This window comes from Pristis pectinata, chromosome 6 (assembly GCF_009764475.1).
Source record: "Pristis pectinata isolate sPriPec2 chromosome 6, sPriPec2.1.pri, whole genome shotgun sequence".
NCBI classification, from domain to species: Eukaryota; Metazoa; Chordata; class Chondrichthyes; order Rhinopristiformes; family Pristidae; genus Pristis; species Pristis pectinata.
Window position 1 is genome coordinate 20801928 of NC_067410.1, and position 15237 is coordinate 20817164.

General features: G+C 37.6%; 1 protein-coding gene across 1 annotated transcript in view; it reads left to right on the forward strand.

Annotated features, from left to right (window-relative positions):
* The window catches only part of hdac11 (histone deacetylase 11), a 91556-nt gene that overhangs the window by 11769 nt on the left and 64550 nt on the right, over positions 1 to 15237 (forward strand). The window contains exons 3-6 of the mRNA XM_052017292.1: positions 227 to 379; positions 8084 to 8152; positions 8563 to 8711; positions 9023 to 9123. Of these exons, the coding sequence (XP_051873252.1) occupies positions 8118 to 8152; positions 8563 to 8711; positions 9023 to 9123 (285 nt within the window). The 5' untranslated portion in view covers positions 227 to 379; positions 8084 to 8117. The remainder of the gene's footprint in view (positions 1 to 226; positions 380 to 8083; positions 8153 to 8562; positions 8712 to 9022; positions 9124 to 15237) is intronic.

Here is a 15237-nt window from a genome sequence, read left to right on the forward strand (position 1 = left end):
ACAGAGCGCCTGCGACTGAAGCAGAAGCAGCGCAAACTCTGGTGTTGCCTCCGGTGACGTTTGGCTCTGCGCACAATCGGCGTGAGGCGGTGCGTGATGAGAGCGCGTTGTGCCCGCAGCTCATGTACAGCGCAGTCTTCACCTTTCAGGCGGAATAGCAGAGTATGACCTTTCAAAGGTGAAAGCGGATAAGTGTTCTAAGACGCAAATTCTGCCTCGCTTGCAGAGACAGCCGCGCCGAGGAAGTCGGGCTGGATTCGCAGCTTCTGTTAGCCCCTGGGCTGCCCTGCCGGCTGGGATTTTGCATTCGTCAGGCCCCGGGAGCGGAGTTTCTCTCGTTGCCAGGGTTGTTGTGGGTATCAGCGCGCAATCCCGACAGGTACGTGCGAATGTTGCACTTCATCTCCTACTCTAGGTTTGCCAATAAGTGTTGTTACCCCAATTGCGTAAAACGTGTGTTATTTATATCCTGAACTGGGGCGTTGAACTCGTGCACATGTACGGCAGCTGCAACTCGTCATGGGATTTGTAGTTTTTGGGGCTTTTTATATTTGGACGCCACCTGTAGCATCGAGAAGGGTCTGATTCGATGAGGAATACAAATATATTTTAATTTCTTTGGTTATAATTACGTTTGTATATTGGCCATAGTTCAGGAAGGGGAAATAAATATTTGTGTCACTGTAAACATGCATATCTAGGGCATTTATGTATCATATGATAATGATATCGGTGGTTGTGTTGGACCAGCATAAATTGTGTTGCTGGGGGGTGCGGTAGTTAAATCGCACGATTGAAAGAACTTTTAAACAGATAAGAGAGAGGGAGAGCAATGGAATGTAGAGATGGGTTTTGGTTGGAAATAACATATCAAAGGAATGATAGCAAGTGTAAAATGAAATAAAGATAGCATCAATACAGAATAGGTTGTAGGAGGCAATACTACCCAACTAGAATCATATCGCATAGAAACAGGCTCTTTGGCGCATTGAGCCCACGCTTATCATCAAGCACCCATTCACACTAATCCCATTTTTATTCTCTCCACATTACCATCAGATTCTACCACTCACCTACTCACTATTGGCAATTTATCTACCAACATGCATTTCTTTAGGATGTGGGAGGAATCCCACTTGGCTAAAAGGTGAATGTGCAAACACAACACAGACAAGACCCAAGGTCAGGATTGATCTGATCATTCAGAGAAAATTCAGAAATAAGTAAAGATTTGTAAAGGAAAATATTGCAGGAGAATGAGACTAACCAGACAGTTCCTTCAAAAAATCTGGCACAGGCACAAGCAAATTAATGCCTTCCTGTAAAGTCTATTTTTAATTAGTATTTACACCTCTTTGTATAGTTTCGTTTGGAAACTTGAGAAGCCTGTTGAGCCTGAAGATGTAATGGATGATTTTTTAATTTCCACATACACTGGGAGAAGCAGAACAGCTTAGTTGTAAAGAAAATAAATTTCTAGAATGTATTTGGGACAGTTTTCTGGAACAATGCTTTGGACTGGACAATCGAAAAGGTTGTACCAGGTTTAGAAGTGAATGGTTGTTCATTAACAATCGAAGGCCACTACCATAGCTATAATCCCTTTGTTCTTGGTGCTAAATTTGTAAAGGAAAATTCATCACAAATGAAAGTGTATTTAAATAAGATAAATTTGATATACATTGACCATTGTTAACTGGCTGAATTGTTAAATGGTAAACTTTTTTAAAAATTTGAAAACAAAATATTGCATGAAGTGAAACTTTTTTAATTAAGTGACCCATGGGGAAACTGGGCAGAGATAGTTGAGTAAGCACTGCTCAAACATTAAAGCAAACATTGAGCCTGAAGATGTAATGGATGATTCAGTGATTAAAATAAAACCTTTTGTGATGTATGATTTTCTGTTTTAATTTGTATAAAATATTCCTTTTGGATCTTTAGCAATTTAGATTACTTAAATGTGAAATATGGTCATCCGTTTTCCAAGAGTTGAAGCAAATTAATTTAGTTGCCTTACTGGAAGGTTTTGGTGGATCATTTGGGATTGGTGCCTCTTTTTGTATTACTGTTTTTGCATTGATCCCTTCAACTAAGTATGATTCTAATAGAATATTGGAGCTGATTGATTAAGCAGACAATATGAAAGCCATCGAGTTTAATGAGTTATATACCAACCACTAAATTTTACTATTAATATTGTAAGTCACATTGAAGCCATAGATTTCAATTGATGTAACTGCAGAAATGAATAATTTCAAGGGCAATATTTCAACAAATGTGTGATTTCTGAACATAATGCAATGAATAACATTAGTTCTTTCCAGGACAAGCCAAGGACTTGACCCCTTTGCCCAGGAATGCAACATAGTTGCCAAACTCCAGTCCATTCAATTCATTTGTTGTTTTGCAGAACCAAAGGAAACCATAACACAGTGCTTACATTGTTGATATTTTAGAGGCCAGGACAATTGATCTAGAAGCATTGCGTTCAGACCTGATGATGGTGACTGGGGAAATTAAGTTGTTACATCATTAATAATATGATGAAAATCTATTATCAGTCATGACAATTATGAAACTGCCAGAGTGTTCAAAACCTTTGTTGTTATGATGTCCTTTAGGGAAAGGAATTTACTGATCTGGCATACATTTAACTCCAATCCCATGTCATTGTCGTTGATTTTTGCCCAACTAATTGTTTTAACAAGCTACTCATTTGCACCAAATTGCTACTATAAACTATAATAAGAATAACACTAAATGTGGCATTGATGCCCTGGTTATGTTGTGCAGGCTGCATCCTTTGTATGCCTGACATTGGACACTCCATTCTGCCATGGGAAGAGATTACTAGGTGGATTGAAAAGATACAAGGATGTGCTCAAAGCTCTATTAAAGCTCAGTTAACCCTGGGAAATCAACCTCTTAATCATTTAGATTCTTGGGCATTGCACTTCTGATCCAGTTTGTGTGAGGTTTGAGAGGGGAGATGCAGAGTTGATGTTTCCCTAATAGGGATGCATGGAACCTAGGGTCACAGTCTCATAATAAGGGGTCACCAATTCTGGCAGAGCTGAGAAGCATTTTTTCCCCGGAGGATATTTCATTTTAGGAATTTTCTATCCAAAAAGGCAGTGGAGGCTCAGTAGCTGAGTGTCCAATATATTTTTAGATACTATGAGAATCAAGGATGTGGGGTAGTGCAGGAAAGTAGCACTGAGCCAAATGATCAGTCATAATCTTATTGAATGGCAGAACAGACAAGAGGGGCCAAATGGTTTACTGCTGCTATTTCTTACGTTATGTTCAGCACTAAATGAGACGTTTTCAAAGCAGGTCTTGTGCCTCAAAAAATGCAAATCAAAGAAACTGAAAATGTTGGAAATCTGAAATAAAAACACAAAATGCTGGTAACATTCAGCAGGTCAGGAAGCATCGGTAGATGAAGAAACAGAGTTAACTGATGACAGGTCTTTGACCTGAAAAGTTAAGTAGTTTCTCTTTCCCCTAAAGCTGCCAGACTTGATTTTTTTTTCTTCCCCAGCATTTTCTGTTTCTCTGCCACATCTCAAGATTGGGAATTGATCATGCACTCCAGCTTTCAGTAGTAACAAAATTGTGTTATATGTCAATCTGTATTCTTGAAACCTACACATCCTTCACTCTACTATCACCATGAGGCCTGTGGACCAACCACTATTTAGTTTGGATTGCTAAAGAGCGCACCTAACACAGCACTGTGTGCTCTTAAAAATGAGATTTGGACCTGGTAGAGCTACAACACAGGATTAAATACATGCTAAACAGTGGAAGCAGCATGCTATAGAGAGATTCCATAAACAACACATCAGATCAAAAATGTGCAGTCCTACCTCTCCTTGCAATGAGTGGTGGTAAATGATTGACTGGAGGATCCTCAACAATGGCAGAGTTCAATAAACAAATGCATAAGATAAGGGTGAAGTGTTTGCATCTATATTCATCTAGAAGACTTGAGTGGATGATCCCTCTTGGTCTGGTACTGAGGTTCTCACCAACACAGAATCAAGTCTCCAATAGTTTTAATTTGCTCTATATATCATCAGTAAATGTCTTGATTTACTAAAAATATATGGGCTTTAATGTCAACCTGGCAATAGTGCTTTTAACCTTGTGCTCCAGTACCAATTGCATATCTAACCAAACTGCACTAGTACAGCTACAATGCTGGCATATACCAGAAAATGTTGAACATTGAACAAATGTTGTAGCATAGGAACCTTGGTTTTCAAGGGATATTGGCGATATCCCTTGAAGAGAGGTGTATAGCAGGTATAGGCAACTAGGAACAAATGAGGTGCTTGAAGAGTATAGAAACTGTAAGAAAATACTGAAGAAGGAAATCAGGAAGGCAAAAAGAAGACATGAGATTGCTTTGGCAGATAATGTGAAGGTAAAGCTGAAGGGTTTCTACAAGTATATTAAGAGTAAAAGGATAGTAAGGGACAAAGTTGGTCCCCGAGAAGATCAGAGTGGTCGTCTATGTATGGAGCCTCAGGAGATAGGGGAGATCTTAAATTAGTTTTTTTGCATCAGTATTTACTCAGGAAACTGGCATAGTGGATATGGAAGGAAAGGAAACACTGTTGGATAGGTACATGGAGCTGAGTAAAATAGAGGGCTATGGGTAAGCCTAGTAATTTCTAGGGTAGGGACATGTTCAGCACAGCTTTGTGGGCCAAAGGGCCTGAATTGTGCTGTAGTTTTTCTATGTTCTAAGTAGTAGTGTCATGGAACATATAGAGATTACAGAGGAGGAGGTGCTTGCTGCCTTACAGTGAATAAAGGTAGATAAATCCCCCGGGCCTGACAAAATATTTCCTCGAACCTTGGGAGAGACTAGTGTAGATATTGCAGGGGCCCTGGCAGATATATTTAAAATGTCCTTAGCTACAGGTGTGGTGCTGTAGTTCTGTTGTTTAAAAAAAGGCTCTAAAAGTAAACCAGGTAATTACAAGCCAGTGAGCCTGACATCAGTAGTAGGTAAATTATCGGAAGGTGTTCTGAGAGATCGGATATACAAGTACTTGAACAGCCAAGGGATTAAGGATAGTCAGCATAGCTTTGTGCATGGTAGATCGTGTTTAACAAATCTTGTAGAGTTTTTCGAGGAGGTTACCAAGAAAGTAGATGAAGGAAAGGCTGTGGATGTTGTCTATATGGCCTTTAGTAAGGCCTTTGACAAGATCCCACATGGGAAGTTAGTTCAGAAGGTTCAGACACTAGGTATCCATGGAAAGGTTGTAAACTGGATTCGAAATTGGCTGTGTGGGAGAAGACAGATTGGTAGTGGATGATTGTTTCTCAGACTGGAGGCCTGTGACTAGTGGTGTGCCACAGCGATCTGTGCTAGGGCCATTGTTGTTTGTTGTCTCTATCAATGATCTAGATGATAATGTGGTAAATTGGATCAGCAAGTTTGTTGATGATACTAAGATTGGAGGCGTAGTGGACAGCGAGGAAGGCTTTCAAAGCTTGCAGAGGGATCTGAACCAACTGGAAGAATGGGCCAGAAAATGGCAGATGGAATTTAATGTAGACAAGTGTGAGGTGTTGCATTTTGGAAGGACAAATCAAGGTAGGATTTACACAGTAAATGGTAGGGCACTGAGGAGTGCAGAGGAACAAAGGGATCTGGGAATTCAGATACATAATTCCCTGAAAGTGGCATCGCAGGTAGACAGGGTGTAAAGAAGGCTTTTGGCATCCTGGCATTCTTAAATCAAAGTATTGAGTATAGGAGTTGGGATGTTATGGTGAGGATGTATAAGACATTGGTGAGGCCAAACTTGGAGTATTGTGTGCAGTTCTGGTCACCTAACTATAGGAAGGATATCAGTAAGATTGAAAGAGTGCAGAGGAGATTTACTAGAATGTTGCCGGGTCTTCCGGAGTTGAGTTACAGGGAAAGATTGAACAGGAGCGTAGAAGAATGAAGGGAGATTTGACAGAGGTTTACAAAATTATGAGGGGTATAGACAGAGTAAATGCGAGTGGGCTCTTTCCACCTAGATTAGGAGAGATAAGTACGAGAGAACATGGCTTTAGGGTGAAAGGGGAAAGGTTTAGGGGGAACATTAGGTGGAACTTCTTCACTCAGAGTGGTGGGAGTGTGGAACAGTCTGCCACCTGACGTGGTAAATGCAGGCTCACTCTTGAGTTTTAAGAATAAATTGGATAGATACATGGACGGGAGAGGTCTGGAGGGTTAAGAACTGGGTGCAGGTAAATGGGAGTAGCGGAATAATGTTTCGGCACAGACTAGAAGGGCTGAATGGCCTGTCTTCTGTGCTGTAGTGTTCTATGGTTCTATTTCTCAGATATGTTGTTTTGAAAATGCAGCATGAATCCTGTTTGTTCAGTTATGGTGCCATCAGCCTTCTATCAATCATCAGTAAAGTAATTAAAAAATACTGAGAGAGCAAGAGAAAATGCATCTAATGCAAAGAAGTATAATTTCGCAGTAGTTTTTCACAGTCTTGAGATATCCTGAATTACTTCACAGCCAATGAAGCACTCTTTTTAGGTAAATACATTTCCAAGTGACCAGTTGTTTTATTTTTGCCTGGTGTCATCTGAAAATGAAACAGACTGTTTGTTATCTTGGTGTTATGCTTAGTATATGACCCCGTCAGTGCCTCAGATAAAGCTGCCTATTTTCACCTTTTGTAACTCAGCCTCTCTCTGCAATCCCCTTGCACGTCTTTGTTACTCTTAGATATGACTCACCCAAGGTTCTGCTGTCCAGCCTACAATGTTGTACACATCATAAACATGAGATCATGTAAAATTCTGCTGCCTGAGCCCTAATTCACAACAAATTCCATTCATTCGTCAGAGACAATGGAATACTGCTGTATAGAAGGATCTGAATGTCCTCTTAAATGAAACATGCATGCAGGTGCAGTCTATAATTAATCTCAAGATTGTGAAGGTTGGTCTCTATTGCACAGAGCATTTGTATTAAAATAAAGAAGTCTTGCAACAATTGTATAGGGCTTTGATGAATATTACATAACCGTTTTGTTCTCCTTCTTTGAGGAGGGATATATTTACATTGGAAGCAGTTCAGAGAAGGTTCAACAGTGTTAATTCCTGGGATCAAGGGGTTGCTTTATGAGGAAAGATAGAACAGGTTGTGCCCATACCACTGGGGTTTAGAAGAATGAGAGGTGATCTTATTGAAAGTTTAAGACACATTTAGACTGACACATGAATAGGCAATGGAGGGATATAGATCATGTACAGGCAGATGTGCAATTTAAATTGGCATCATGGTTGACAGAGGCATTGTGGGCTGAAGGACCTTTTCCTGTGCTATACTATTCTCTGTTCTGTGTTCTATGAAACATATGATTCTGAGGGGACTTGACAAGATAGATGCCAAGAGCATAATTTCCTTTATGGGGAATACAGAGTTAGGGGGCATAATTCCAGAATAAAAGGTCACCTGATTTAAAATGGAGATGAAGAAGAATTTCTTAGATGGTTGTGAATTATTGGAATCCTTTACTTCAGAGTGTTGTGGAGACTGAATTGGTGAATATATTCAAGGCTAAGAGAGAGAGATTTTTGATCCTTAATGGAGTTGAGGGTTATGGGGCTCAGGGTCAAAAGTAGAGTAGAAGCCCAAGACCAGATCATCCGTGAATGGTAGACCAGTTTTGAGGGACTGTGTTGTCTACTCCTGCTTCTATTTCTGCATGGTTAAAAATTCTTATTCTTGTTTCCAAGTCTCTCCATGGCCTCAACCCTCATGAGCTCCCACCTCTTCAAGTCAATGTGCCTATGAGATATCAGCATTTCTGAGCATCCTTAATTTTAAATATCCCATCATCAGTGTCCTAGCTGTAACCTGCTGAAGCTCTAGACTCGGGAAATCCTTCCCTGCTGCTTTCTACCTCTCTCTCCTCTTTAAGATGTGCCTTAAAACCTCCCTTATTGTCTAAGCATTTGGTCATTGCACTAACATTTCCTTGTGTGGGGTTAGTGTCAAATTTAGTAACTTCAAGAAAGTGTTAATTATTTTTTTCTTTTCCAGGATTAATTAAAAGAACGAATATGTAAGAAAGAAGATGTCAGTGGAACAAAGCAGAAAGGGAGACAAACTGTAAGCTTTATATAAAAATGTTAATGTTGAGATATATTTGACATTTGCAATTAGATATGAATGAGGTTCACTTTAGTATTAATTAATGTAGCAAAAACAATGTGAAGTTAATAGCAAGAATATTGTTTGAGCTAATTACATTTGCTGTGAGCTTTCAGTGCTGTGCGGAGCTTTACTGTGTGAGACGGCCCTGTATTCAATCCCTCAGATTTGCTGCTATTGTACCTAGGTGGTCTCCATATCTTCAGACTTGGTTTAGGGATTTTGGTCAGAAGAGGATTGCTTAAGTTTCTGTTCAGTAACCCCTAAATGTCTGTGGATTATGAATTAAAAATATAGCTGGCTTTGTTCATTTCTTTTATTTATGTATCTATCTTTCTGGTCCTTGATATTTTACTGCTCATTTAAAGGCCACATAGAACCAACCTATACATTGATCTTCCATCAACACTATGGCCTATCGTATATTCTCCTGATTACAATATCACATTCTTGGGCTTGGAAAAACTTCATCCTTTCGATTCGGGAAAATGGGGGAAAATTGTCAACTTTTTAAAAGGTATGCATTTTTTTTGAAGAATTTATCTTTTTTTTACTTTTGAAATATTTTGCAACTCAAATGAATTTTTAGTTAATTGATTTGCTCATAAATTGCATTTTGTTCGTCAAGTTGTTTTACATTGAAAAGTGATATATATTTGAGAGCATAGGGAAGTGGATGATTGTAAGCATAAGAGTAATATTTTGCTCTGGAGGAAAAAAAACAGCTTGGGAAGAGTTGGTCTTAAATGAATCTTTGATGCAAGTTTTGGTTAAAAATGCACTGCAGATCATTAACTTTTTACTTCTCTTGTACTTGTTTACTTTTAGAAGAGATGATGATAAAGGATGAAACCATTGTAAGAGCCCTAGAAGCACAGGAAGATGACCTATTAGTTGTGCACTCAAAGCGGTACCTCAACAAACTGAAGGTAACTTGATTTCAGTAGTTTCTTCATGGTTCTTAACTGCACATGGATGGAAAACTATCTATGTGAATTAAACTGAAATGATCAATGTCCAGTTCATTAAGTCACGCTTATGTGCCAAAGTATTAAAAACCATTGGGAGATATGTTACCTTACAGCATTTGAAAAATTAAATACTAACGGAGATGTAAAATTTAAAAAAAAAAACTGTTTTGCACTCAGTTTTTTTTATTCTGCCTTAATGTTTACAGGATACCAGAAGAGTCTAGCCTCTGAAAAATAAAATGTACTGAAAGCAAAACTCTTACTCCTGGTCAGTATTGTCTTTAACCCAAAAATAGAATTAATCTTATATTTTTTTGTTTTGTAATCTCATAGAAGCTTGAGAGAAACATCCAGTGTTCCAGTGAACAGAAGATAATGTAATTTTCCTCCTTGAAGTCTTTTTAAATAAATATAATTCCTTCCATTTTCTCTGATTTTTATTTAATACTCTTCATTTGCCTTGCACTAGGAATGAAATCAAGAACCTGCAATTAACTTACTAGTTACCTGAAATTAAAACTGCAAACCTCAAAAATGAAATTGAAATTGGCCAGTTCCAAATTTGGGATATAACCAGTATCTCACAGATTGCCTTGTACTAAACAAATAAATCAATTTAAAATTCAAAACTAATAATATGTGGATTATAGACTCCTTCTGGTGACATGTCTTTTATTTTGCCTCAGTTGTTTTTTTTTCTTAAAATTGAATCTTGAAGATTGTGTAGTATGAGTATACTTTCTTGTTGTTTTTAAAGTCATCTAGTTTTAACTTGGTAATATACATCATTTTTGAAGTATGACTTACCAATGTGATGGTGGTTAAACTATAAGCCAGGTCCATGTGAGTTGCTTGGATAATTGCTTGGCAAATCCCTCATTGTGCTCTTGAACTGAGTTGCTACATTGCCTAGCTCTTCGTATGCTGTTCTTGCCTTCATATTGTTAGTACTCCTGTCCCTCATTCCAGACCCAATCTTCTTTCACTTGAATTTCTTCCTACATAAAAAAAAATGAACATCACAAAAAAATTGTGTGTGGGATTGGGAGCTAGGGATTAATGGAAGGGTAAAAGAGAAAAGTTGTTGAGATAAATGTGAAAGCAAAATAAAGGCCTATATAGTGGTGTGAAGTAGATGACAGTCAAAGGGAAAGCAAAAAGTTAGGGAAAGTGTTAAATGAAAAGAAGACACCAAGAGAAAAACAGTGGAGAAGAGGACAGAATGGAAGGGGGAGACAGAAAAAGAAGAAGATAATGTTTCATTGTTTGCAGTTTTATTAGTTACAATATCCACATCATGTTTGGGATAAGAGAGGGGGGAAAATCACGTTGGGCTCGCCAAGCCTATCTCGTAGCCTAGTATGATGAAATGTTAGAGTCAATGAATTGCAGAGCAGTCACTCAACTGCTGTACATGCAATTCCATCATGTGGTCCTTAAACTGAACTTCTGTGTCTTAATCTGTACTCGAAGATGATCAACCGAAACTGATGACTCTTTGCAGTGTAATTCCATTGCTGTAATTTTAAGTTTGCCTGTTGCATGTATCTGGACTGCCTTGTGTGCTTTGATTTTTGGTAGTTGACAGATCTATCGTGTAGAGGACAAATCGCTGACCTGCCTTCTTTATTTCAAAATAAACATTGTACTAAGTCTGATTAATAGAAAATAAATTAAGATCAGTTTACCCTGATAATGCATGGCAACTTTGGTTGGCAACACAGGTTGGAACTGCTGTGAATTGAAAATTACAAAATTCCTTGGAAATTTTGAAAAATGAAATACACAAACAAGATTGCAAGTAAAAACTGAAAATCCTGGAAACATTCAGGAGGTCAGGCAGAATCTAGGAAGAGAGTTAACAAAGGCAACACATCAGGTCAAAGAACCTTTGTCAGAATAGTTCTATATTCTGTACTTCTCTCTCCACAGATGGTGCCTGAACCGTTGAGTTTTTTAAAAAATTTTCAACAAAAATAGAATATTATGTTCAAAGTGTTTGTGTGCCTAGACCAGTATAGTTTAGTAACTAAAAATATGAAGCTGACCAGATTTTTGAGGGTTCCAGAGCCTGGGTGGATCAAATCAACTGAAGATCCTGTGTGGACTGTCTGATGTTTGGTGCTGAGAACCAGACTGAATGTGAAAAGTTCAGAGGGAAAGTGAGAGAAAATGAGAAAAAGATTGGCAGTAAATATAAGGGAATCCAAAAACCTTCCATTCGCATATAACCAATAAATGATTAGTGAGGGAAGAGAAGGGGCCTATTACAGATCATGAAAGAGGTCTTCTCATGGAGCGAGAAGCTGAGGTACTGAATACCTTACATTGATCCTTACCAAGGAACCCGATGCTACAGGACTCTCAGCAAAGAATGATCTGATTTGGATGCTGGATGGGCTAAAAATCACTTTACCCTGATAATGAAGTTTAAACCCAGCATCTACAAGCTGGTCAGTTCAACCTTGATGGTCAGACTTTTAGACGTAATAATCAGGGACAGAATTAACAGTCATTTGGACAAGTGTAGATTGATTAGGGAAAGCCAGCACGGATTTGTTTAAGGTAATTTGTGTTTGTCTAACTTGATAGACATTTTTGATATTACAGAGAAGATTGATGAGGGAAATGTGGTTCTTGTGGTGTCATGCTTAAGTTATTTGATAAGTTTATAATCAAGATTGAAGACAATGGATTAGAAACATTTGCATCATAGATAGAAATTTGGCAAAGTGACAGAAAACAATGTAGTTTTTTTTGGACTGAAGATGTCTTTCCCAGGGGCTAGGAATAGGATCACTACTTTTTTTTAATATATCAATGACTTGGAAGTGGGTGTACAGGGCACAATTCACCCAATCTGCAGATGACACAAAACTTCTAAGCATGGTGAACAATAAAGAGGATTGACATAGAGGATGTAGACAGGCTGATGGAATGCAGAGAGAGGAGGCAGATAAAATTCAATGAAGAAAAAATGCAGAGTGTTAGATTTCGATAAGAGGAACAAAAACTGAGGTGTGGGAGAGTACTCTCTGTGCATAAATATTGAAGGCAGCAGGCTAGGTTGAGAAGGTAGTTTGAAAATGAATGGGGTCCTGGGCTTTATTTATGTAGGCATGATGAATCTTTGTAAGACAGTGGTTCAACAGCAACTGGAATACAATGCCCAAAACTATACATAACATTTTAAGAAAGATGTGAAAGCCTTAGGGAGGATGGAGAAGAAATTTACCAGAATGATTCGGGAGATGAGGGAAGAGAAGCTGAAGTTGCTCTCCTCAGAACAGAGAAGGCTAAGAGGGGATCCTGACAGGTTTTTAAGATCATGGAAGATCTAGGTAGAGCAGATAGAGATAACTTATTTGTATTGGGAGAAGAGTCAAGAACCAGGAGAATTGAAAGAAGGTGAATGACAAAAGTGACTTGAGGAATTTTTTTTGGAGAGTAACTGGTTAGGGTGTGAAATATGTTGCCAGGGATGGTGGTAGAGGCAAATCCAGTCATAATGTTCAAATAGGAGCTGGATAAATACTTGAAAGGAAAGACTATTGCAGGGATATGGAGGGAGTGGGACTAGCTGGATTGCTTTTGCAAAACAATGACATGGATATGATGAGTTGAATGGCTTCTTTTCATTCTGTAACCTTTTCAGTCCCTCTGATATACTTCATTGTTAACTGTCCTTTGGATTTAAGGATTTCATTTTTATTGTTCAAGTGGAAGCTAAAGTCCCTAAGAGCAAGAGTTCTCTCAAAGTCTTAGTCAACATTGTTTCCATTTTATTGCTGTCAAATGCAGGCTTACTGAATTCACTGTTGTTTTTGAAAATGGTTTTGAGTTTCTTAACGTGAATATATTTTCCACAGGAACCCTTGGCATCCTGGTTTGGGCACTGTCAATCTATCCCATTTCCTGAGAGAGACAAAAGCCATTTGCATTACCCTGTTACTGTGTCTAGGATCAGGAAACTCAATAAAGACTTGGGGACTAGATTTGGGGTTTGTTGACCCATATGGCACATTAAAACATTACGCAATGCACTTATGAGATGAATCACCAGTCAAACACCATGCTGCAAAATTTTTGCTTCTGTGACTAGGATAAAATTATATTTATTGCAAATTGTTTTCTTATCAATTTTATTTACATATAGAAATAAACTTATTATACAAAGATATGATATGAGGTGTAATGTTAGACATAGCTTTGCTCTGAGAAAAATAAAGATCATGAGACCAAATGTTAGAGGCTTGAAGTTTCTGCTTTAGCTGGAATAGATGCTCTGGGTGTTAATTATTCCTAGTTTTTGAAGGTATGTGATGAAATTTATTTGTATATCATCAAATGTAAAATCTGATATGACGCAATGCAATTTGGCGGTGTTTTTGAACATAATTTAAAAATAAATGCTTTGAAAAATTATATTAAGAGTGTTAATGGTGCTGTTTGATTAAACAGCTGAAATATGGGGTTAGTAAAAAAATGGTATCTGAAAATGACTTTTAAGAGCTGTAGAGAACTGTTTACAACCTATTATGTCACCTGTCAGGCTTGGAAACTGGGGGAAGAGGTGTTTAAAAAAAACTTAGTGTCCTTGGACTTAAATGCTCTTAAAATCAAGTATTTATTTTTTTAAGGCTTGTGAATAGATGGAGTTGGTGCTGATAATTGTGTCAGTGGCTTGACTAGATGTGTAGACAGACTAAAAGGTGATACTTTGAAATCAATGCAAAGGTTGCGCTAATGTAATTTTCACTTGAAATTCCTTCATCTTTTGCACTGCTTTAGTTGTTTTCCATTTGTGGACATTGCACTGGAGAGAAAACAGTGCAGTCTAGTTGAAATCCCAGGGCAGTATTTTTGCAAATCTGTGCTTGATCATTAAACAGCTTTGTGGTGCAGGGAAGGTTTCATTCAAAAAGATCTGGAGATGCCGATTTATTTGTACTATTTAGTTTGATGGAGTACTGGCTTATAGAAAAAAATAGTAATTCATAAGAATATTTTAGTATGACAATTAACAGTTTGTAGCATATAGAAGCTAGTGCAGAAGCATTCAGCAACTTGTGATACATAGAAAGGATAATTCATTCAAAGCAGTATCCCTAATCTGTGCACTACTCTTCCCTTTAAAAGAGCAGGGATGTCTGCTAGCTCTCTGAATTTCATTCTGAACCAGTTTTGAATAACAGCATTCAACCAAATGAATTTGGCAGAAAATACATACAAAATAAAATGTTGCTTACATATTTTAGCAAAGAAACCTTTCATAGTCACTGTGGATTATAAATAAGATATAAGGTGGGACTCTTTTTTTAATAATCTGTCAGATTGTTTCTTTATTTTTCATGCTTTGTCATCATGGACACATATCTGTCATTTGAGATTAATTTTCAGTAAATACCAGTTCCCATATCTCTGGTATTCAAAGCAATTCCCTTTTACTGGTAAGCATAAATTTTTGCCTTGGCCACGGAGTTTCCTTTTATAAATTGCTCTTTATTAGAGGATTTATTGTAGTTATATTATTTCATATACATCCCAAATTGTTGTATTATAATAACTTATTAATACAATTTAAATAAATGTGATGAGGGATAACATGACATATTTGGTACTTTTTAACAAATGCTTCCAAGACCATTTCATTCTGAATTCCTAGTGTTGAATGTTGTATCTGGAAGTACATACATAACCGTCATTTGTATTGATTTGGTGCTATCCTTGCTGTCTTTGCATGGTGGACTTAGTTTTCATCATGATGTTTGGTTTTATTTAATCTATTGTCCTGGAACATAAAATGGATTTGTTCATTGTTATGTCAGTTTAAATTCTGTGAATATATTTTCTTTTCTTGCTGCATACAGAACCATTTCTTGGAAGGCTTACAAGAGGTATCCCAGTCAATCTTGTGCTTCTGCTGTGTACATGCTTGTGAAAGTGAATTAAACTTGAAAGCTAGTCCAAGATTGTGATCTTGTGTTTAACATTTCTTTTGCCTGCGGTGGTTATTAATTATTAAAATTAAACTTTTTGCATAATCATTTTTTGTGATTCAACATTAAAGGA